Source organism: Phaseolus vulgaris, chromosome 8 (assembly GCF_000499845.2).
Source record: "Phaseolus vulgaris cultivar G19833 chromosome 8, P. vulgaris v2.0, whole genome shotgun sequence".
Taxonomy (NCBI): Eukaryota; Viridiplantae; Streptophyta; class Magnoliopsida; order Fabales; family Fabaceae; genus Phaseolus; species Phaseolus vulgaris.
In genome coordinates this window covers 4,538,922-4,562,321 of record NC_023752.2, presented here as the reverse complement: position 1 = coordinate 4,562,321, position 23,400 = coordinate 4,538,922, and the positions used below count along the sequence as shown (strand labels likewise).

Here is a 23,400-nt window from a genome sequence, read left to right as displayed (position 1 = left end):
CTTCACTGATGATTGTTGACCGTGTTCAACCAGATAGGAAAAATGGGTACAAAAAAGATTCAATTTTGAATAAGAAAGTGAAAGGATTTTTATAAAGTGTTTCTTGAGAGCTAATGATTATTAAAATAAAGACTTATTATTCAAAATTAATTAAGATATCTGTTCTGCTTCAAAATGATTTTTATAAGTATTTCTTGATTATTAAAATAAAGACAAATTCTTCAAAATTGATTAAGATATTAGCTCTTCTGCTTCAAAATGATTTTTATAAACTGTTTCTTGAGAGCTAAAGATTATTAAAATAAAGACAAATTCTTCCAAACTAATTACGATATTCAGAATTTGACATCCAACAACAGAATTCGAAAGATAAAAACCTCACAGGCAAGATATAATGGGCAAAACTGATATTATAGTAATTGAACTTCAGATTGACAAGGAAATGAAGGTAACAACAAAAGGATGAATGTAAAGAATAACCACGCACCTAATTACATCAGAGACAGACAAGCAAACACACATATATCTATATTAGGAGAAATAAGCATCCAATTCTCCAACAAATCAACGAATTTGATGATCATATATCAGCAGAGAAGCATCTTGTTCTTGTTCTGTTCTTGTCATAAACAAGAATCAAACTTGGAAAGGCCAAGGCCAATCCTTCAAGTCCTCATCCTGCTGCACCTTTCCACTCTTCATAGCCACAATGGCACCATTACTCCCCTCAACACAAGCATAATACTTCAAGAAAAAGGCAAGAGTCAGCACCACCCACTCCAAGCAAAAGATCAAAATGGTAAGTCCACCAGCCAACTTCAGAATGACAGCACCATCTTCCTCCCTCACATATGACTTCAACTGCCCCAAAAAGTCCCCAGTTCTTGTAAACACCAGCACCGAAACCGAACCCTGAAAAATTGCCGTCAACACAGTGGCCACCATGTGGGCAGAGTACCAGCTATTGGCCCCCACAGCAGCACAACCGGAGATAGCACCTGCGATTGTGAAGACCTGAAGAAGGATGAAGAAAAAGCCACAGAGAGAGGGAATGAGGCGCAGAGAGAGGGTTAGGAAGATGCAGCTGGAGGCTGCACCCAAGAGAATGTAGTTGCAGAAAAGGAACACCTTGTGGGTGTTGTAGTGGCGAGGAGTGATGGAAGAGTTCATTGTGGAGAGACCCATTTGAGGTTTGAGTGAGAAGATTGAAACTTTGGAACAGGGAAGTGAAGTTGAGTTGGTGAGTGATGATTATTGGGTTTGTGATGGGTGGAGTGAGAGTGGTGCTTGCTATTATAGGCTTTTCTCATAACGGTCATATTTTTTCTTGGTGATTTGTTTGGGTCGGTGGAATATGACCGTTGGGGTAAGTGGACCTAGCCAGCTGTGATGTTAACGTTAACGTTAGTTCTTTCAATTCTTGTCTTTCCGCATGCTTTTTTTTCGTTTCTTTTTAATTTCAATAAGTTGGTTGTGTCAAAGTTCGTCTTTATTTTGGATTAGTAGCTTTTCTTTAAATGTTTTATGCCAACATATGATGTGATTATTTATATATAATCTTTTCTTTGATACATGTAATCGAAAATGTAAGTATAAAAAAGAATATTGAAAAAAAAGGTTAGATTCTTAAATGAATTTGAAGGATTTTAAGATTAGTTCAGATTTTTTTAATATAGTTGTTTAATATTTCACTCTCTAATATCTCATGATAAAAAAATTGGCAATGATAACTATTAAACGAGTTAAAAATAAAAATAAATAAATCGTTATATTTTAGAAAAATATAAAGTTAAATGGGCTGTATTCGTATATATTATCATTATGAATATAATAAATAAATAAAAATTACGTAGAATAAAGGAAACTTAATTCTATTAAAATGTTTTTTTTGTCCTTAACAGATACATTTTAAAGCAATTCAACGATAGCGCTCTTTTAGATAGGATTTGTATAAAATGCTAGTATATTTTTTTATTTTAAGAGTTTGGTAATTGCTTATTGTATTTGTATAATTCTTTCCTACAACAATAACCCTTTAAAAAATTCTTATACTTTCAAATAATATAATCCGAAATATACTTAAAAAAATATCAGATTCATTATTTCGAGCAATTATGAAAAATAGATTTCCGTTAAAAAATTGTTTCATCAACCAAATTCTCATAATAATTCAATTCTCCAAGAAACTTCACATAACCTGCAACCTCAAGGCTTTAGTGATGTTTCAACCGCATTTTTTGATGTTATTGTTTGTTGCGGATTTTAAAAAATCCTTAGGGAAATAAGAATTTTGAAATAAATTTAAAACTATACAGAAAACTGATTGAAAAATATAAATTTCGAAATATCTTTTTCAAAATACATATTGAATAATATTTATGTGTAAAAATTATAAATTTTTAAAAAATCATTTTCATCATTCCAGTATAATAGAAAAAAATACAGAAAAAAATTACAGTTTCCTAAGATAATACTTACAGATTGGATGGATTCAATTTGAAAAAAGTCATTTGTTTTATAATGAGGATACAAAATAATGTCATTTATTTTTATGTAAAGGATCAAAGATAGTGGTATTCTAAAAATACTTGGATGTTAATGAAACAATTACTAAAATTACATTAAAGAACTAAAAGAATATTTATTGTTTACACGAATTTTATTAGGAGAAAAGTAATAGGTCTGAAAACCAATACAAGTCATAGAGAATCGCAGTGAAAATTATATATAAGAATTTATGATAATATTTACAACAAAATATTTTTTACAAAAGCAGAGTATTTTGTTCTCAATAAACTAGTTTATTCTGGTGAAAATAAATACATCTATAAAAATTTCAAAATTATTAACCAAAAATAGTTTGCCCATAGGGGAAACTCCTCGCATTTATACTTTTATCTGGATTTTTAATTTTAACAAAACTTAAAATATAGCCGATGCATTAAGAAAATCATAAAGGGGCATGTCAATTTTAATTTAAGCATCATCAACATCTTCAATTATTTTCTTCCCTTCCTGCACGGGAAATTTCCAATAAAAAATAATTTAAACAAGTTTACCCACAAATATTTATAAAAAAAAAAACAATTCTATTTAGTCCTTATTTAAAAATACACCCAAGTCTTCAGAGATTGAGACCAGAGCCATACTATTTTCACGTATCAAAACTCAACCAAATAAATAAAAATATTTGATGGCAATGATCCAATGCGAACTATGTACAGAAAACTACATACTCTCAAAAGGATAAATATTAAATACAGTTAGATACTATACAAATAAAAGTACAGAAATGATGTACCTTACAAGGTGCTTTCTGTTACATAAATATGATACCTATAGAAAGCAGGATATCATTCTTGGAGGGATGAGTTTAAACGACATACAAATTAGCATCTGTAAATTACAAATTGTGACATTTTACAGAAATATATACATTAAGACCCAGAATAATCAATACGGTGATACAAGTGCTACTTCAACCCCCCCAGCCTTTGAAGAACAAAAAACTGAACAGCTAAATCCTATCTCCAAAAAATTATAAAGGAAAAACCATAGCCAGAATTGGGGAGAAATGTTGAAAATATTATCCCAACCCAGCATATTCCAGCCAAACTACCACCGAATGAATCTTTACAACTATATCTGCCACTACACGAGGTTTCAGAAATCTGACCTCATAAGTTTCATTCGAGGTTTTATGCTAATATTGGCAAAGGGTTTTGGTTGTTCTACATGGACATAATCCCTTGTCTTGAGAACCTGCAATCACAGTTGAAGTTGCATGTGAACCAATGTAAAGTTTCCGAGTAAGCCTTTGAAGAGTTCAAAGGGAGCATTTTAAGAAACAGGTCCAAGGTGTGAGAGAACACGAAAAATCTAACACCAAAAGAGTGATGTATGACCCTCCAAAGCAGATATTCAAGTAAGAACAGAAACTAAATCTAAACCAATAGAACATGTTTTATGACAAGATTTAGACACCGTTCTCAGCCCCTTTGGAGTTCGCTCACACTTATTTCAAGGGTATTTGACTTCCAACTAGCAGAGAGAACGGTTTAATCTTTGGTACTAATTGTTTTACTCTTGCATTCAATTTTCCCACTATCTATTTTGGGCGCATTTAAAACTTAAAAAAGATGCCTATCTATTTTCCCACTATCCATGTTAATATATCTCCTCTTTTCTCCAATGAGATATTTCAATTATCATTAATCATAAATGTGAAGATGTTAAACTAATGCAATAAGACCAGTTGGCAATAGATATTGTATGTGTAAATTAAAATAATTCTCGACCATACCAGAGTTTCGAAAAACATCCGTGATGCTTCCTTCTTTGTTTTACCAACTAATAAATTGTCAAGATGCAGCTCCTTCCTTCCTTGACGATCTTCCTTATCAAACGCAGTCTGCAGATACTTGGCAACAGCCCTGTGGATAAATGCATTAGTTTGCTGTTGAAATATAACATCGATGAAACTGGGAATCAGTGCAAAAAAATCTGGCCAACTCAAATGAATTAGCAAAGAAAATTTAGTTATATGATCCTAAACAATCTAAATCCAGATCCAGATAAAATAAATTTTAGATGTTTGTTAATTGTTATTTTTCAAAGATGAATTAAACCTGAATCATCTGCACAACCACAATTTCTGGGCTTATGTGAAAAGACATTGTAATGGCAGATGAAGTCATTTGTTCATATCCTCAAGGGAATCCATCCCATCTAAGGCAATGGCTAAGGGGATTTTAAATGAAATGCAAGTATTTGATTAGGTGTAAAAGGAAATTAAAAAACTGCCATACACATGACGAAATGTACAACTTTACGTCGAGTTGCACAACAGTGAGAAAAAAAAGGAAGTGCAGTTACTTCAGTTACTAAACTCTTGCACAAACAAACCTGGTCCTGGAAGACCATCCACTATTTTCAAGGTGAGTTCCTTCAGCACATGATTGAAAATCATCATCCTCATCATCATCAATTACTTCATCATCCCCAACATTCAAAAAACCTGGGAGTATACAGAGATAATGAATTACCACAGATCAAATAAACATAAAAAAATAGAAGTAATATGAAAGCTCAATATCTTGCTTCACTGACTATTGCTTATATTTGCCACACATTTAATATTATTTTGCATATAACCTACACATAATAACTTCAAAGAATTGAGAGACATGAAGGAACTGTCAGGAAAGGAAGCTGGCATCTAAATGAAGAGTGATTGACTCTTAATAATTCATTGGATTGACTGGTGACTAATATTAACACTAATTAGTTAGATGGCACTTTCATAAAATGAACATCAAAGAGCATTTAGAAACAAACCTGTGTCACTAGCAATCATGTAATTTTCCTGCACCATTTAATCATAGAACTTGATTAGCATGAATAAAATAGTAAATAAATACAACAGACAGGCATCTTAATTAAAACTTCTTTTCCAAAGGCTAGGAACAGCAGATCACACATTTTGCTTCAAAATAAAATTTCAAAATACCTACAGGACAATCACACCAATGCCAAAAACATAGTGGCACGTATTTAGACCACTTCAGAAGAAAGAAAACATGTACAAGAACAAAAAAAAGGCTTAAATGTACACATCAAGAGTAGTGAAATTAGCAGAATTACTTATTCTCACATTATCATCCGAAGGTGCAGTGTGATTCAAAGTGCAGTTTAAGGCAATTTCAATGAGTAGCAAAGTCTAAGAAGAAGTTAGGGACACTTGCTGGTTGGATGGATTCGGGTTAGGTGAGGGCTCACCACATCATAATACTAAAGCGGCGACTATAACTGTTGCAATTTTGAAAACTACAGGCTATAACTAACATTGCTATTTTCCTGGACCGAACTTAGGGTTAGACCATACCATACCACACCCTTTCTCTTTGGTACCGATTTCAATTTTTAGGACCCAGAAAATTAGCTTTAATTGTTGTGAGAACTGAGTGTAAAAAATATGGACATCACCACATTCAAAACCCAATTGTTTTATTATCCTTCATGTGATGAAATATGATAGTTGGACCTCGGGTGTCAGGTTTCATTGTGATGTCTAACATGAGTCAAAATAAAATAAAATTCCCGCTCCTGCTTAAAATCAAAACTTTATCACCAAACTATGTCCAGAATTACTGTTTTCTTAAGAAAAACAAAAGTTTGAAATAAAAACAGATTGTTGTCAATAATAAGCTTTAGTCACGGCTCAATGTTATCAAGCAATGCTTAAAATTTGTCAGGTATATCAACTATGCTAAATAATTCTAGTAGAAGAATAAGAGACAAATCCAACAAATAAAATATATGGAAAAAGGCAAAATTAAGGCAAACTGGAGAACTTACATCATTGTGTTCTACATAGGGACTCCTAATTTCAGGGTACACTGTACTTTGTAGTCCAGGTTCCTGAAAGACTAGGTTTTCTTCGTCTTTCAAAGAACTCTCTTTTGCATCTACACTGAGTGCTTCAGATTGTAAACAGTCTACATTAGCATTTCCTATAAATATGCAGTCAGTTGCACCCTTGTCATCACACTCCATGGCAGAAGCAACAATTTGATCCTCATTTAACTGCCCCAGCATACTGTTTCCATTTTCCTCTGATGGTAGATCACCATTAAAGGAAGCCTGAATATCAGTAAATTCATCAGTTTCTTTAGAACCAGTAGCCAAGGATGCATACAAATCATTGGCTTCAAAACCATCTGTTTGAACTTGTGTTCTAGTTTCCATGCTAAGCTCAATAGCACCTAATCCATTTCTATCGCTCTGATCCTGCACAAACTCATCCTCTAGAATAGGGACTGTGTTCAAGTTCTCAGCATTTGGAATGCTCAAAATATTTGAATGAATAGAACCAACGAGATCATTGGTTTTATCCATGAGAGTCAGGGATTTGGTAAAATCACTTTCAAAGACTTCAGTTAAGGATGAAGATACGTGCTCAAGGCCAGCAGAGCAATTCTCAGCTTCAGAATTTGCAATATTTCCTCCAACATGGTTTATTTCAACATTTTGAGAATTGTCAAGCTCCTCCACATGAGAAACAATATTTGTGTGCCCGCAGGCATCAATATCATGAGATCCCAAATTAACCTCCGACTGATGACTCTCAGACAAAACAGGTATCTCAGTAGGATGCACCCCTGCATCTTCTTGGAGTTGGACAGCCACAGGTTCATAAGTTGTGTGCCTGTGAGCATCAATATCATGAGATCCCAAGTTAATCTCAGACTGATGACTCTCAGACAAAACAGGTATCTCAGGAGGTTGCACTTCTGAATCTTCTTGGTGTTGGACTGCCATAGGTTCATTATTCCCCACCACTCCATGAATTTCAGTATTCGTTCTAGAAAAGGACTCTTGATCATTTTTTTTTTCTACAATAGAACTATCCATACCATGATCATAAACCTTGATTCCAGTCAGATCAATTGTCTCTTTTCGCAGAATAGTCAAATCAGTAGTCAAATCTGGAATGTATAAGAGAATTGCATAGATTATATTAGAGGGAAATTTCATAAAAGAATATGACAAAGCTCTGAAAAAGTAAGCAAATGAAGATGGTTTAATCAGGATAATGATGACCAAATGCACTTAAAAATAGGTTTTTGAAAAGCAATTGACAACAGTTGAAAAGGAACAGACATGACCATCCCATAGATGCAGAAACAACATGTAGTAGACCACTTTAGCCAGCTCATAACATCAATGATGAACAGGTTAAGTGTCAGCATTGTGGTTTCTTGATTAATAGCCAGCTCTATAAAAAATTATTATAGAGATGGAACAAAATACATTAAGAAGCCTCACAAATCGAGGAAAGTGTTGTCATGAGGAGAACAGTGAATTAGATACATCGTATGATCATAAAAGTATTATTTTTCCTCATTTCAAAATTCATGTACCAAAAAATAACTGCATTGCAAACATAAAATGTACTAATGTGTTTGTTTTCATTAATGTTATTACTTTCAGTTTACATGCTTTCACTAGAAGTACCAAAGATACCACAACTTATTTTCACTTGTTTTCTATTTTAGAGATTTTAACATTTTAAGAAAGGGGGAGAGAAAGGTTTGAGCAAATGCTCCAGATAATCAATAACACAACATAAACAAAGCCAAAAATTTCACCAGTAAATATCGGCCCATGAAAAATTTCATCCTCCAAAAATTGTCTTTGAATCATTAAAATCTCATGACTAGTGCAAGGGGCTTTTTTCCGCATGCGACGGATGTCTTCAGTATTTGTCAACTGTTCACGTATTGTACTTCAGAACAAAGAAGAAAAAACAATTAGTATTCAGGAAACTAAAAGGAGTGTGGTACGCTATACAACACAAAATACCAAAAGTGGCATCATAAATTCGATAATAAATTGAAGTGTGAACAAAGTATAAAAGTAAAAGAAAAAATAAATTACAAGTTACAACTATTGCCAGACAGTTTATGCAAGATCAGTTATAAAGTTATCCTTTCAATAAATAAAGGTGTTACGCTATGCCTAGCCCATGGGACAACCTAGGAGTATTAATTAGGAACACTGACGAATGGTAAATAGATAGGTGCACAACACAGAAAAAAGTAGAGGTCTATAAATAGATGGGTCTGATATCTTCCCAACTGGATAACCATCCAATATTGATATCAGCTATTTTAAACATACTAGACATCTTCTATTATGGATACACAAAAATTTCAGCAGATCTAATTTTCTCTCCTTCCAGATGGGCTGAGTGGCTTCAGTCATTTAGTTACCTCCAAGGTTATCAACCCTAGGGTTAACTCGTAAACCCTTACACGTTTAAGAGTCCACTGCAGGGTCACGAATTGATTCGTGAGTAAACTCATTTTTGAGTAAACTCGCAGTAGACTCGGTCAAACTCGGTGCAAACTCGCGAATTCGAGGCCGAGTCACCGAGTTACCTGGTTCGCAATGTTCACGTCACGTTATCATCTTCATCATCCCTAGTCGTCGTTGTCCTCACCTCGTCGCACCGCACGCCTCTAGGTTTCATGGGGTTCTTTTTTAGGGTTTGGTAACATGTTGGGTTTAGGGTTAGGGATTTTTTTAGCTGATTGGGTTTAGGGTTATTTTTAGGTTGGATTTGAGATTTTTGGGCGGATTGGGGATTTTTGGCAGATTGGAGATTTTTTGACATATTGGGTTTTTTTTAGATTTTTAAACATGATAACATTTGTGTTGTTTTAATTATTTAATTATCTTATCAGTTTGACAAATAATATTTTGTTGGTGTATGAACTTGTTTATTTCAATATTATGCAATTGGTATCATGAAATATTTTTTTTTATTAAATTTTTTGTATGAAGTAGATTCTTACAAATCTACGAGTCAGGTTTACAGACCTCCCACAAGTCTGATAACCTTGGTTACCTCTAATACAACAAAATCAATTGCTCAACAAGGCTTGCCTTGGCAATTAAATAGATAAAAAAGAGTAAAAATCAATTATCGAAAATAGTAAAAAAGGAGAAGAATAAATAAGTGACAAAATATTATGCTTTTCATTCTATTATAATCAATAAAAAATAAAATGGATAGATATGGACAGATGATTGGATGGAAAACATACTCGCCGTGCAAGACCATCATATCATCCATAAGCATCTTCCTCTTCAAGGCACTAGTACGAGGTGCAGAACGAACCCGCTTCATTGATGCCATTTCAGGAGCTGCAGGACTGGGTTTCATTTTCAAAACTGAAGATTTTCTACCAACTGCACCAACAAAGTATTTTCAGCCTCACCACATTCTCAAGGACAATACACACTGTAACAAAACATATAGCAAAATACATTAATAGACCACTCTTATACCTAATATGGAAGACAATAGATCGTCATCACCAGGAACAGACTCAGTAGTTCTCTTGGATTGGGCTCCCCCGTAAGACTCAACCAAATCCATACTCTGCATTGTAAGAGTACTTTCTGTGAAGCTACGTTTTTTACCAGAAATGTCTGTTAATCCTGCAGCACCTGTATGGCCTTCAGTTGCACCCTGGTTGTCAGGAGTAGATGCCATCAGCAAATCATTTGCTTCACCATCATGTTGGTAAGCTAAGGAGAGCAACTTTTCAGGCTCTGGCATGTCAGTAACCGCAGATCTATTTATACTCTCTACTTTATTGCTAAATATTTGACTCTCAAGCTCCACATCTGTTTTTCCCAAATCAGGCGTTCCTTTAGATACAGATAGCTCTATAGTCTCTTGGTAACTTAAAGCAGGATTTGAAACATCAGTTACATGACCTCTTTCACCTGTAAAGAGTAAAAAGAACAGATTATCAATAAAATGGAATGTGCATGTTTGATAATATCTGTCAACAAGATTATACAATTAAATGGAGTAACTTAACAATAAAACAGAATCCACTCGAATTGTCACAAAAGGGTACTTACTATGATGTTCAGAAAGAAAAAAAAAATCAAAATGGAAAAAAAGACAACAAAATGTAAAAGTCAGTAAAACATCGTGGTGACATGATGTTCAAATATCAAAATGAGTTCTGAATCTTATTCTCATTTGTTTTTGTTTAGCACATCAGCATCTTATGAATAACTTGTTCAGTGTTTTGGAGAACACTGGTTTGTCTCAATCAAAGACGGTCAGAAGATCAGAGCATGTTCAGAGGATTTGGTAATAGGCAAAATGCCAAAAGGACTTTGGCGGTGTTTCCTGGCAGCAATTCTTTTGTGCATGTAGTAGGAAAAAAATGCTAGAAATTTAGCAGCAGAGCAATCTTCTATTAGGGTATATGGAATCCAGTATTTTCTAGCTTCTATGTCAAGCTCTGGTCATGATATTTCAGAGGGGTGTTCTAACATCTCCACAGAGATCACTATGCTATGCTGCATGTTTCTTAATATCTGTTCCCTTTTTTTGTTGATTTTGGTTATAGTCATCTTCAGTACTTCAGGATTTCTTATCCTCTTTTGCAACTTTCGCTTCTATCTCACTAAGTTATTTTCTAATCCAAAAGAAACACATGTAAAATTGCATTGTAATTACACCCAGATTGAGATTATACATAGGTTTGCAAGGGAGGTTGCAAGATCCCAGAAGTAGGATCATAAGGCAAACTTAAATTTGAAATTTATAACCAATTCATAAACAAAAATACAAAACAGAGCATGCAGCCACAGTCACAGTAGTCAGTGTCAATAATGAAAAACTGTGATACTGAACGCATGTCACAGACACAGCAGCAAACATTCATAAACAGTCACTAAAGAGAGGCAGAGAATTTAGGCAGTGTTCATCTAGGTCTGAAAATGGGGGAGAAGCAGCAGAAAGTATCAATATACAGCACCAAAAAACTTGTTAAAAAAGCCTAAACCCAACCCGAAAAATAAAAGGATTAAAAAATGAATAAAGAAAAAAAGAATAATAAATTCAGTGTTCTAAATACTAGATTGTAACATGTCAGCTGACCCAAAAGATGCTATATTGGGATATCCAATTTCACGATTTTGCAGCAATCCTACAACAGTCTTACTCTGATCCCACTGTTTGATGGTTTTACTCAATCCAGCTCAGAAGCAGGGAGCCAGATCATGAAATCATGAGCTCACAATTTTATAGCAATGCTGACACAGAATTACTTGTAATGTACCTATTCCACACCTGCTGTTACAGCCAAGCAAATGAAGAGAAAAAAATAATAAAATTCAGTGTTTTAAATACGGGATTGTGCCACATACCAGCCGACCCAAAAGATGTTATGGTGGGATAGTGGATAAAGGGATAGCTAGCAGTGATGAATTTAGAGAGAAATGAGGTCATGAGAAGTCCTACATAGCAAAGGTTGGGTTAAGGGAGAAAGTGAGAAACAGCCTTTAAGTATATATTGTTTTCAAAGTTGAAATCCAGAAAACAGACTCCATCAAGAGATCGTGCTCACAGTCCGTAATGGTCACTATCTCCCTCACACTGAACTACTCTGCAAGCAGTCAAGGACTACTTCACTACTCCTACACTACACTGAATCCAAAATTGACGGGCTAGTGTGAGCTTATCAATGCGGTTATGCACCCTTCAAATAGAAATCTATTTACTGAAAGATCCTAGCTTTCGTGCGTTGGTGGGTCTTCGAGATCCTTTCGATGAGCTATGTTGTGTTGAAGGGATATCTATATGAAAAGACAGTTCTATTTCCATTTAATAAATTCATTTTAGTTAGTGATCTCGGCTCAGCTAGTCCATTCTATCGTGATGAACTGTTGGCACCAGTCTTACATTTTGTCGAGACTATAGTCCACTATTTAAGAACCTGATTAAATAATATAAGTCACCTGAATTGAGCTTATATTAATACCTTCAATAAATGACAGAGAAGGCTGGCCCAGATGGGAGGTGCATGGTTGAAGGAGAGATTCAGTAGGCTGCACAGCTTCATGCGATACATGATTTAAACCCTCAGCTTCCTTCAGTTCTTGAGAAGCTTGAGCTTCCACATCAACAGCAACTTCAGGTCTTCCAGGTGATCCTAGCGGACTAATAACATTGGATATTAGAGCACCATCAGACGGACAGGATTGTCTATCACTCTTAGAAATTTCAATGCCATTCAGAACTTCATGCTTTGATAATGAGTTACCATCCTCCAAATAACCATCTGATCCTGGCACCTGAGATCCATCCATGTTAGACAATGGTTTACATGAGATGTTCTCTTGATCAGAAGTAACATGAGAACAACCAGGAGAAGAAACAACACAATTTGTAACAGTTTGGTCCAAAGGAGGAGCAGGAACTGGGTCAATGTTCATCAAAACTCCATCTTGCAAGTCCTCCTCCTTGTCAGGAACAGCAGAAGTATTGATCATCCCACCTTCACATTCTGGTAACATGGTGGCAGGAAACTCTTTATTGGAAGAGTCCACCAAGGGTAATGATGCTAAGGAATGATCTTCATGCATCAAATTTTCTTGATCCTTGATTACAACCTGACATGCTAAATGCTCCTGCTCCTCTCTTTTGCCATCCACTTCAATCAGATCGCAGCATTTCTCTTCATGATGCAAATCTAAAGAAATATGATTCTCATTACTTTGCAAGGAGCAATCATTTACATCATTATCCCTTTGGTGACCCAACAATTCATGTTGTGTGGTCTCCATTGATTTTAAATCAGCTAAATTATGACAATCAACTTCATTATTGCCCTGATCCATCTGAGTTCCAAATAAGTTAGGCTCTTCAAGTCCGGGGGTAGATGGACCCTCAGCATACTCACGGACTTTACCACTAGGGGGCAAATCATCAATCTGTTCAAAACAAATCAGATCACTAATTAAACAAGAAGAAGATACAATCCCTAGTAAATAGAACCACTTCCATTTCACCCTCTTTCCAAAAAGGAGAGAAAAATGAACACAACAAGCAATAAAACCAAAGATTCAAGGCAAGCAAATATTTTAAAATATAAAGTGTATTTTGCTTCCACAGCCTTTCATCTCAAGTTTTGCTTACCTCCTCTTTCTTTTCATCATTTTGATGAGACACCTGAAGACTAGCACCAAAGTCATCATGCTCCAAAGTAGTAGCTTTGTCATTTAACAAAACCTGATTTTGTCAAATCAAATTAAAATCTCCAGAAGTAGTAAGAAAAATGCATCTATACTCAGCATAGTCAATTTAAAGTAAATTATTTTCTACAGTAATACACATTAAGACACTTAGCTAACAGACACCTCAATTAAAACCAAGCATAACAGTGCTCCAAGAACAACAAAAGGTTCATATATATGCTCATCATAAGATGGCAGCCAACAGCAAAGCAGTCCTATTCGTGACAGATAAATGTACAAGACAGATCTAGGAATGTAATGATGCAAATGAAAAAAGCATAAGATCTATATCAGGCATACCAGGCCTGTGCATTTCAGATGCATATATTACTTTTACAGTATTACCATCAATGCAGTATATCTATGCTTCCTAGTTATGACCAGACAACAAAACAATAACATATAAATCAGTAAGTTGGAGCCCCTAAACCACATATATCACATTTCGTCAATCAACTCCATCAATAGGATGATGTGGAAAAACTAAAAATAAGAAAACAAATTACCTCATCAAGGTCTAGCCCAATTTGAGAAGCATCACCGTCACCAAAGCGCTCTGCAAGACATGTTTACCATTAAAATTAGCCACAAAATTCTCCACATCACATTTAAAATTCACTATCAACAAATCAGTACAAAGAGAAACAGAGACAAAAAAGGTAGACTAACCATCCAAGCCAAACTGTGAAGTAGAGTAAACCACACCATCCATAGTATCTTGCAGTGTAATCTGCTCCCTAGTACTGACATGGTGATCAACATAGTTACTGCAAGTTCACAACACATAAATTCCTCCATTAATAAGCCAATATACCTATCTTCCACACTAACCATTAACACAAAATCGCCATTTAGATCATAGAGCTATTCTGTAAAAGCATAGCCAAACGAAAAATCGGTGACTGAAAAATTCTGGCATTATTATTAAATTTGTATCAGTCATCTGAAAATACTAAGGAAAAATCTGACATATAACATTGGACAAAATCACTACAAAGTGGTTTCAGATGAAATGAAACAAATTAAACTAGATAAAACCAATTTAAGAAAAAATACCACTGCAGTAAACAATAGCTAAAGCTACAAACGACAATATGTTCAAGTATTTAAGAACTAACGCTTGAAGAATGTCACTATCTGGCAGTTCAAAATCATCAAGATCAAAAGTCTCAGGTAAGGTGATGGAATGGTAAGGTGCAGTGGACTCTTCAGGTGGCAAATCAACTGCTGTGGAGCGAAAAGCTTGCTTAATCTTAAGCAAGGCTTCACTACAGTCATCAAAAAGGTAATTCACCTTCCTAGAATATATCCTCACCACACCAAGCAGAAGATGGCTAGATAAACGGAGTGCAATTGGTACTTCAGGAAAAAGAATGGAATCTGTTCATTCATAAAATTAAACAAATAAATAATATGAAATGATAAAATATGATCAAAATTAATACCAAATGCAGCATATCCACATACAACGTACTGAGCAATATTAATTTCCCTCTTCGTCTATCATAACAAAATTTAAGCAATCAAAATCATTTGACATAAGAATAAAATAGTCCTCACTCATTCCACAAAATGCAGCTATAACCAACCTTTCTCTCAAATTTTATAATATTAAAAATTTAACATTGAGTAAATCTACTTAGAAACAATTATCACAATTTAGAAAATTAATATTTTCTCTTAACAAGACTGGTATATTTTCCTTTATAAATCATTACCATCATCATCATCATCATTATTTTGCCCAATAATAATTTCATTAAGACATTCAAGAGAAGAGAAGCACAATCAATAAACTAGCAATCAGCTAAAATATTAGGGGACAACAAAAGGCTCTAGTACATAAACTATTGCTAGCAATTACTGATAGATACATCTAGAATATAATATTTTAAGGATTTGCAAACTGCTGGATCCCTTTTACTCAAGATCAACTTCTTATTTCTTGCAATCAATCTCAGGAATTTCATTTTGACAGAGGGAAAGTCTTAAAATGAACTTTAAACTTAACTTAACCTCACAAAATCAGCTTGCAAGAAAAAATTTACACTTACTTATAAGTTATATACTATAATTTGGCTTTTTCTTCAGTCAATATGGAATCTTCAACACATCTAATCTAACTCTCAACAAATTGGCTTGCAAGGTGACGTTTGCACTCACTTATATATTTTAATTTGGCCTTATCTTCAATCGACGTGGGATCTCCAATACACCTCCTCACGCATATTTATAATCTTAAAAAATTAACATTGAATACTTAGAAACAATTATCACAATTTAGAAAATTAATATTTTTCTCTTAACAAAATTGGTATATTTTCCTTTATAAATCATTACCATCATCATCATCATCATTTTGCCCAATAATAATTTCATTAAGATGTTCAAGAAAGGAGAAGCACAATCAATAAACTGGCAATCAGCCAAAATATTAGGGGACAGCAAAAGGCTCTAGTACATAAACTATTGCTAGCATTTGTTTTACTACTGATAGATACGTCTGGAATATAATATTTTAAGGATTTGCAAACTGCTGGATCCTTTTACTCGAGATCAACTTCTTATTTCTTGCAATCAATTTGAGGTATTTCATTTTGACAAAGGGAAAGTCTTAAAGTAGACTTTAAACTTAACTTAACCTCACAAAACCAGCTTGCAAGATAAAATTTGCACTTACTTATATACAATTAACTGGTTTTTACTTAAGTCAATGTGGAATCTTCAACACACCTAACTCTTGACAAATTGACTTATAAGATGAGGCTTGCACCCATTTATATATTGTAATTTGGTCATATCTCCAATCGACGTAGGAACTAGAGAGGAACCTCGATAACAGGTGACACAAGACCCAACAAATTCGACTAAGATAGACTTTGAATGGCTCGGACACCTTCTTAAGAAAGAGAAATTTAAGTCTAAATCAAGCTTACAAAATCGGTTTGTAAGGTCATGTTTGCACCTCACTTATATACTATTTGACTTTATCTTTAGTCTATGTGGAATCTCTAGCACACTATCACGTCAAGAAATAAACATCTCCAACATGAGATTAAATATTTGTGAGTGATCCAACAGGAGCCTAATAGCGGGTGACACAACAACCCCAAATAATATCCCTACAATAAGCTCTAATACCATCTTGTGAGCTTTTTGAATAGCCACTTAATTAAGTTGTTAAACCAAAAGCACCCATGGTCCCTTAGGCATGATTTATTAGCTACCATTGGGAAACATTTATATTGCAAAGTTTCTAATTCTGACCCATCCTTAGCTTTTTTCTATATTCTGCCATTCCATTCATCAATCTAATTTCGTCTCAGAACTACTTTTTTTATTCCTCTACACCGAAGAGAATGTCATATTTAGAATCCTTAGGTAAATAAATATGCTCAATATCCTTGCGCATTTTCACTCAAGAATACCAGACACTCTCTTAAGCTTGAGCAGACTAAACATAAAAAAAAAAATACATCAAATAAAAGAGCCATCAAGTTTTCTACAAATAAACGACAATGACCCAGACAAATTACTGTGAGTAAAGCACCACAAGATTGATAAGAAAAGGAAAATTCCAGCAACAGGTGGCATACAAGAATAAATATTCAGAAAATATTTCAAGCACTTGAACTAACAACAACACAGAACGAACTTGGCTAATACCTTCCTTAACACTCGTGGTTCTCAAACCCCACAGAAGTCCTTACCTGTCACCCTAGGCATAATACAAGTTTAAGATGTAGCTCTTGTTTTAGTTAGCCTAACAAAGCTCAAAATTTGTGCACCCCAACCAGTAAGCTGTTTAAGTTTTCAAAGATAACTGAGACAACGGTTCAGATTGAAGAAAGCCAATATCTGCACAATTTCCTAAACTGTAACTAATAACTAACTATCAGCAACTATCAGAATTAACCGACAAGGTAATTAGATCAGGAAACAACAAAACAAACTTTTATATCCTCATTAAAACAAAGCCTTCCAAAACATTAATTGCAATCATAAATTACACCGCTAACTAACACACAATTACAATCACAAATTACCCCATTAACTAACAGAACACAATTTTCCTCACATTAAAATCCCAAATCAAAAAGCACAAAACAAAACAAACGTACCTACGGATACACCAATGTCAGTATCAGCCACCTGATTCTTTCGGAGCTTCCTCTCCAAATGCGCAGCTATCCATATAGTCCCAAGTGGCCCTTTCTTGGCCAAAATAAACTGAGAATAGAACATCCCTTTGCTTCAGCTCGCAAATTCCCCACTCCAAAATAAACAACTTTCCCCCAAACCTAAAACCCCATCACAACCCCCCGACAAAACCAAATCCAGCACCGAGAAACCCTAATTGCACCTCCTCCGTCAACAAAACCGACAGAACTCCTCCACAACCACGTGGGAAAAACAATTCGCGCAGTGAAACAACCTAAAACTCACCAAAGTGGTCGTTGGATCGAGAAAACGCAGAGCTAGAGAGAATCATCACTGAGCATGGTTTCGTGAAGTGGAAAAAAAAAACCCTAACAACCGTGTTAGAATAAAAACGTGAACAATTGAAACAAAAAATGAGGAACACGAAAAGATTTGGTGGTAATTGTAATTTTGAAATTGAAATTGAAATTTGAACAGAGAAAGAGAGCGATTTGGAAAGTCAGATTTGGTTTGGTTTGTTGTGTTTGGGTCTAATTTTCGAAATAAAATGACAACACAATAAATAAAATAAATATAAGTGTATGTATGGTATGTATCATATGGTATGGTATGGTATGATAATATATGGTGAAACTAACATCTTTTACAATTTTACATGCTGAGCTGTTGCTTTCTCATTGGTCAAACCTAGGCCAATACAAATCTACACTTCTTTCACTTTTTCTTTTTTTCGTTATTCCCTTTCTTTCCGCACCTTGTCTGATAAATAAATCAAAATATTTATGAACAAAATTAAATAGTAATATTTTCCTTCCGTTTTCATAGATTAAAAAAAATATATATTTTTTTTCATGTTTTCATTTTATATTTACTATTTATTTATTAACTGATTTTTTATTTATTATTATTATGTCATCCTTGTTTCATGATAACTTCGAGTAGAAGCTCGTGTTTATCTAAAGTTTATTTATTTAATTTATAGATAATAATCTGATCTTTTTACAATATATTTTGATATAAAAATATACATTTTCATTTATTGGTTAATTTTTGTTGCCCTGGAATAAATTTTTTCTTATTTTAAATTTGTTCAAACAAAAGAACTATGAGAAATTTATTTTTAAAAATGAAAACTATTGCACAAATTTAGTTGAATTTAAAATTTTGTGTTTTTGTGGTGATGATAAACACTGATTATTACATTTTAACGTGACAATTTTATTTTTCAATTTATCAATGTTTTAGTGTTGTTTGTTTTTTATATTTATAAATTTGTTTTTTTACTATTTATTTAATTAATGAATATTTACAAAAGGTAACCTTCTTTTATCTTTATATATATATATATATATATATATATATATATATATAATGTGATATGTCATTTTAGGTTAACATATCTAAATACTCCTACCTTCTTTTTGTAATAGAAAGATGGGGTGTGACATTTTATATTTTATTTTTTATTTATGGTAAATATATGTAAATAGAATGTTAAAAATACTATTTTTTTTATCCGTGTTTTTCTTATTTCCTTATTGCAGCACAGTACTTTTGTTTTATTGTTTTGGCATTGTCTTTTTTTGGTTATTTTATTTTTTTATTAGAATAATATCTAATTATGTTTATATTAGAATAACATCTAATTATGTTTATATTAGTTTTTTCTTTTTCTTCATTGTTACCTCAATTGTTTTTTTTCCTTCATTATTAAGAATTTTCATAACTCCAACTATCTTCAAAAATGTTAATCTATAATCATATGATATAAATTTCAATAATTCATTCTTAATCCTATGATTTTTTGTTCTCATATGTTATAATCACAATAACAATCATACATTTCTTTCCTTATTTATTTAGAGATATAAAGTTCACACTATTTCTAGTAATGTGTACGTGGATCTAGATTATACCATAATGTTACTTCACTTTCATTCATCTAACAAATTAAAACTCTATTTTTTTCCATTCTAGATAATTAAAATATTTGTTGGACATTAACATCAAACACTTACCCACCAAATATTTATTCATGAGATCTTATTTATAGGCAAACATGATTGAAGTCCACTCTAATTATTCTCTTTATTATTGTGAATGGTGTAAAGCATATGGTGATTATTTCAAGATCAGGATCTTTGGTGATTGCTTTTCATATATATACTTTTTTTTGTTATTCTATTATTATTTTTTTATTTGTATGTTTTATAATGATGATTATTATAAACCTCTCTTTGTATCAAATTATGCCGATTTATCTTCGAAATTATCAATTGGATTATATTTTTTTCAAGCCTCATCATTTGATTATTGAAAGTTTTTTTCTTATAGATTGTTTAAAAAAAATGTTAATATAAAATAGTTTGATATTTTGTTTATATAGATACAATTTGATGTAATGCACATTTTTCAAAATATACTAAACTATGATTAATTTAAACCTTTTATCACTATTAAATTTTAACAAAATTTAACATGGACAATCATTGTGATATGAAATTATAACTTTCACTTTTTAACAAAATTCAACAAATTTCACTTTTTACATGACAAAAATGACATAGTTATATTTTTATTACTCCACACACATGTATATATGCATACATATACATAATGTATGTAATAAAGTTTAAATGAGAGAGTTTAACTATATTTAGACACTTAATATGATTAAAATGAATGTCATTAATCATAACTTAACATATGAAAGGAAGACAAAGAGAAAACAATAAAATGTGTTTAAAGATATTTTTTCACTTCTTCACACCTACTGGTCAAGTTATTTTGTTTTCAACTTTTAGTTTTCCTTCATTTATAACTTTGACCGTATTAATGATTTCTTATGAAATTTATAAAATAACCCATCAACCAGCCAATAAATCTAATTAACATGAAAACATTGTGCCTTCATAACATTAATTTTCTTCTTGTTTAGGAAATTGTTTGGTTAATGAGGAGAGAACGTTAAAAAAAAAAAGAGAAAGGGTTAAAAAGGAATGGGGTTAAGCTTCTTTAATGAATTTTTTCAAAATTAAACAAACTGATTTGTCTTACCTTGTCAACATATAAAAATGAATGCTGAAAAGGAGAAAACAATACATTAAATATTTCTAGTTAAGTAGTAAAGTTAACAAATAAGTAATAAAATAGCTACATTTTTTATGACTAAAATTCAAGGAGGTCACTCACCATATTTGTAGAAGTTACAATGTTATTTAATTTTCTGAACTTTTATTCTTCTAAAATTTATATTTATTTTTTTAATTATTTTTACTTGTTTAAACACCAATATAAAAACTAATAAAAAAAATACAATAAAAAGTCAATCAAGAAAACGTTTCTACATAAATTGTTTTTATATTTTCTTATGGAATTTACAAAAGAATCCACCAACCCATTAATGAAAGAAGTGAAAGACAATAATAAATATTAATGTGTGTTATGAAGAATAAAAGGGATGAAGGTGTACAATTTGTTAGGAGGAGAAAATTATTTGATTAAAAACGATAAAAGAATTATAAATAAAGGAAAGAATTACGAAAGAATAATGAAGTTTAAACTTCTTCATTAAAAGTTTTCAAATTGTTTTTGTCTAATCTCTTTAAGGTAAAATAATATATACCAAAATAGAAAAAAAAAATTAATATTAAATTATTCATTTAACTAGTAAAACTATCAAATAAACAATTACACAACTACCGTGTTTAATGATTAAGAGTTATACAGTTCACTTACTATATTTGTAGGAACACAAAATTTATTCCTTTTTAAACTTGTCTCTCTAATTTTTTATTTATTTATATTTTTAATTGTTATTTTTACTTATTTAAACACTTTTATATCTATAACTATTCATAAAAGAAGAGTTATAACTATTAATTGGTACTAATTTTACCCTTACTAATATAACTATTTTTATTAATTTTATTATCTATAAAAACTACCTGTAATAAATAATAATTATCCTCAAATACTATATAATTATAATATTATAATTTTAACAAAATTATTATTATTATTTTTAATTTTTCATAATAATTTATATTTTAATAAATATTATAATATTTAAATTTGTAATTATATTGATATAATTATATAAAGGAATATATATATATATATATATATATATTTTAACAATTTGATAATTTTATTCTTTAGTAAGAGGGAATATTTTTTTAATAACTACCTCAATTGTCCCAAACATATTTGGTTGACTTCTCCATCATGAAATGTAATTGTCTAATTCCCCCACTTAAAATTACATAAACCTGTTTTTTTATTTATTTTTTCAATCATTCTTTTAGAATTATATTTTTTAAATTATGTTATTTAAATTAAAAAATACAAATAAACATACACCTACAAGAGATCACATAATAAAAAAAGTTTCTATATGAATTACCATGTTTTTATTTTTTTATTGTTGGTCATTTTTTTAAAAAAAAATAGGCCTAATTGCTTATTTACTACTAAAATTTTATATTTCTGTTAAATTTTCTCTAAACTTCCAGTTTCTAAATTTTATCATCTAAAATTCAAAATTATGAACATTCAACACTTTATTAATTATTTCTCAAATTACTAATCATTTGTTAATGTGATCATTGTTAAGATGAAATATATATTCTATTTTAAACTACATATTTTACGACAAATGTTTTACAAATTTTACAAGAAAAATTTTAATTTTTTGAATTTTATTCTGAACTTTTAATTTTTTTCAATTTTACTATTTACATTTTAAATTTATATATATTTTACATTTATGTAAATTGATGCCAATTTACTATGATTTTATTTCTCCATTTTTTTTAAAAAGAGTCTCAAATTTGTAAATAAATGATTTGCACCTCAAATTTACTTTTGAGTAATAACTTTACGGAAATAATTTAATTCTATGCAATTCAGTGCTTCGGGACTTATTGTTGTTTTCAGTATTTTAAAAATATGAATTCACTTGCTAAAGTTTAAAATGAAGAATTATAATCAAACATCTTCCTTTCTTATTTTCTATTTTCATTGGAAAAAAAAAATAGAAAATGATGAAAGTAAACAAGCCCAAGCCCTATAGCTATACTCTTTTTTTTTTCAAAAAGACCACATGTACAGAAATTTAACGACTTTTGCTTACAGAAGTCCATAATTTCTAACTGAACCCCATAATTTTAAAATGACCATTCTAATGATGCATTCTGGATTACTGGTTTGAAAATCTTTCGGAACAAGTTTTTCATAATTTCCAGAACATAAATTATGAAGTAAGATTTTTGGAAAATATGAGATCCTTTCCAAATAAGCATTTAAAAACATGAGATGTTTTCGAATATGAGTTTTCTAGAATATATGAAATGTTTTCTAAATCATGTTTTTCAGAACAAATTTTCGACAAACTTTTCAAAACAGAATTTCTTTAAAGAAACTTTTCAAAACAGAATTTCTTAAAGAAACTTTTCAAAACATGAGATACTTTTTGAAATGAGCTTTTCATATCAAACTTTTAACTAAAACCCAACATTTTACTTTCTCCTTATTTTTTTCAAAGAGTGTGGTGAAGAATGAAGATGAAATTAAACATGCAGCGGGGAAGAAGAAGACACACTGACAGTGTAGTGGCATGAACTAATC

The 23,400-nt window shown here is 31.8% G+C and overlaps 2 protein-coding genes across 2 annotated transcripts; both read right to left on the bottom strand.

Annotated features, from left to right (window-relative positions):
• Nucleotides 1-392: 392 nt before the first annotated feature.
• LOC137823389 (uncharacterized) lies at nucleotides 393-1,276 on the bottom strand. Its single transcript, XM_068628495.1, has one exon. The coding sequence runs from the start codon at nucleotides 1,183-1,185 to the stop codon at nucleotides 637-639; it is 549 nt and encodes a 182-aa protein (XP_068484596.1). The 5' UTR covers nucleotides 1,186-1,276; the 3' UTR covers nucleotides 393-636.
• Nucleotides 1,277-3,233: 1,957 nt separating this feature from the next.
• Nucleotides 3,234-18,369, bottom strand: LOC137823388 (sister chromatid cohesion 1 protein 4). Its single transcript, XM_068628494.1, has 14 exons — nucleotides 17,733-18,369; nucleotides 14,730-14,991; nucleotides 14,281-14,378; nucleotides 14,118-14,167; nucleotides 13,514-13,606; nucleotides 12,357-13,308; nucleotides 9,856-10,299; nucleotides 9,612-9,756; nucleotides 8,151-8,287; nucleotides 6,358-7,487; nucleotides 5,338-5,365; nucleotides 4,906-5,017; nucleotides 4,304-4,433; nucleotides 3,234-3,762 (listed from the first exon to the last, which is right to left on the bottom strand). The coding sequence occupies exons 1-14, from the start codon at nucleotides 17,854-17,856 to the stop codon at nucleotides 3,664-3,666; spliced, it is 3,804 nt and encodes a 1,267-aa protein (XP_068484595.1). The 5' UTR covers nucleotides 17,857-18,369; the 3' UTR covers nucleotides 3,234-3,663.
• Nucleotides 18,370-23,400: the final 5,031 nt, after the last annotated feature.

Bases quoted from the DNA above. Each gene is read 5' to 3' on its own strand.
- LOC137823389 (XM_068628495.1), bottom strand. From the start codon at position 1,185: ATGGGTCTCTCCACAATGAACTCTTCCATCACTCCTCGCCACTACAAC.
- LOC137823388 (XM_068628494.1), bottom strand. From the start codon at position 17,856: ATGTTCTATTCTCAGTTTATTTTGGCCAAGAAAGGGCCACTTGGGACT. The intron at 8,288-9,611 runs GTATGTTTTCCA...TTTGTTCTGAAG, and splicing joins ATGATGGTCTTGCACGGCGA to TACAATACGTGAACAGTTGA. The intron at 5,366-6,357 runs GTAAGTTCTCCA...TAAATGGTGCAG, and splicing joins CCTATGTAGAACACAATGAT to GAAAATTACATGATTGCTAG.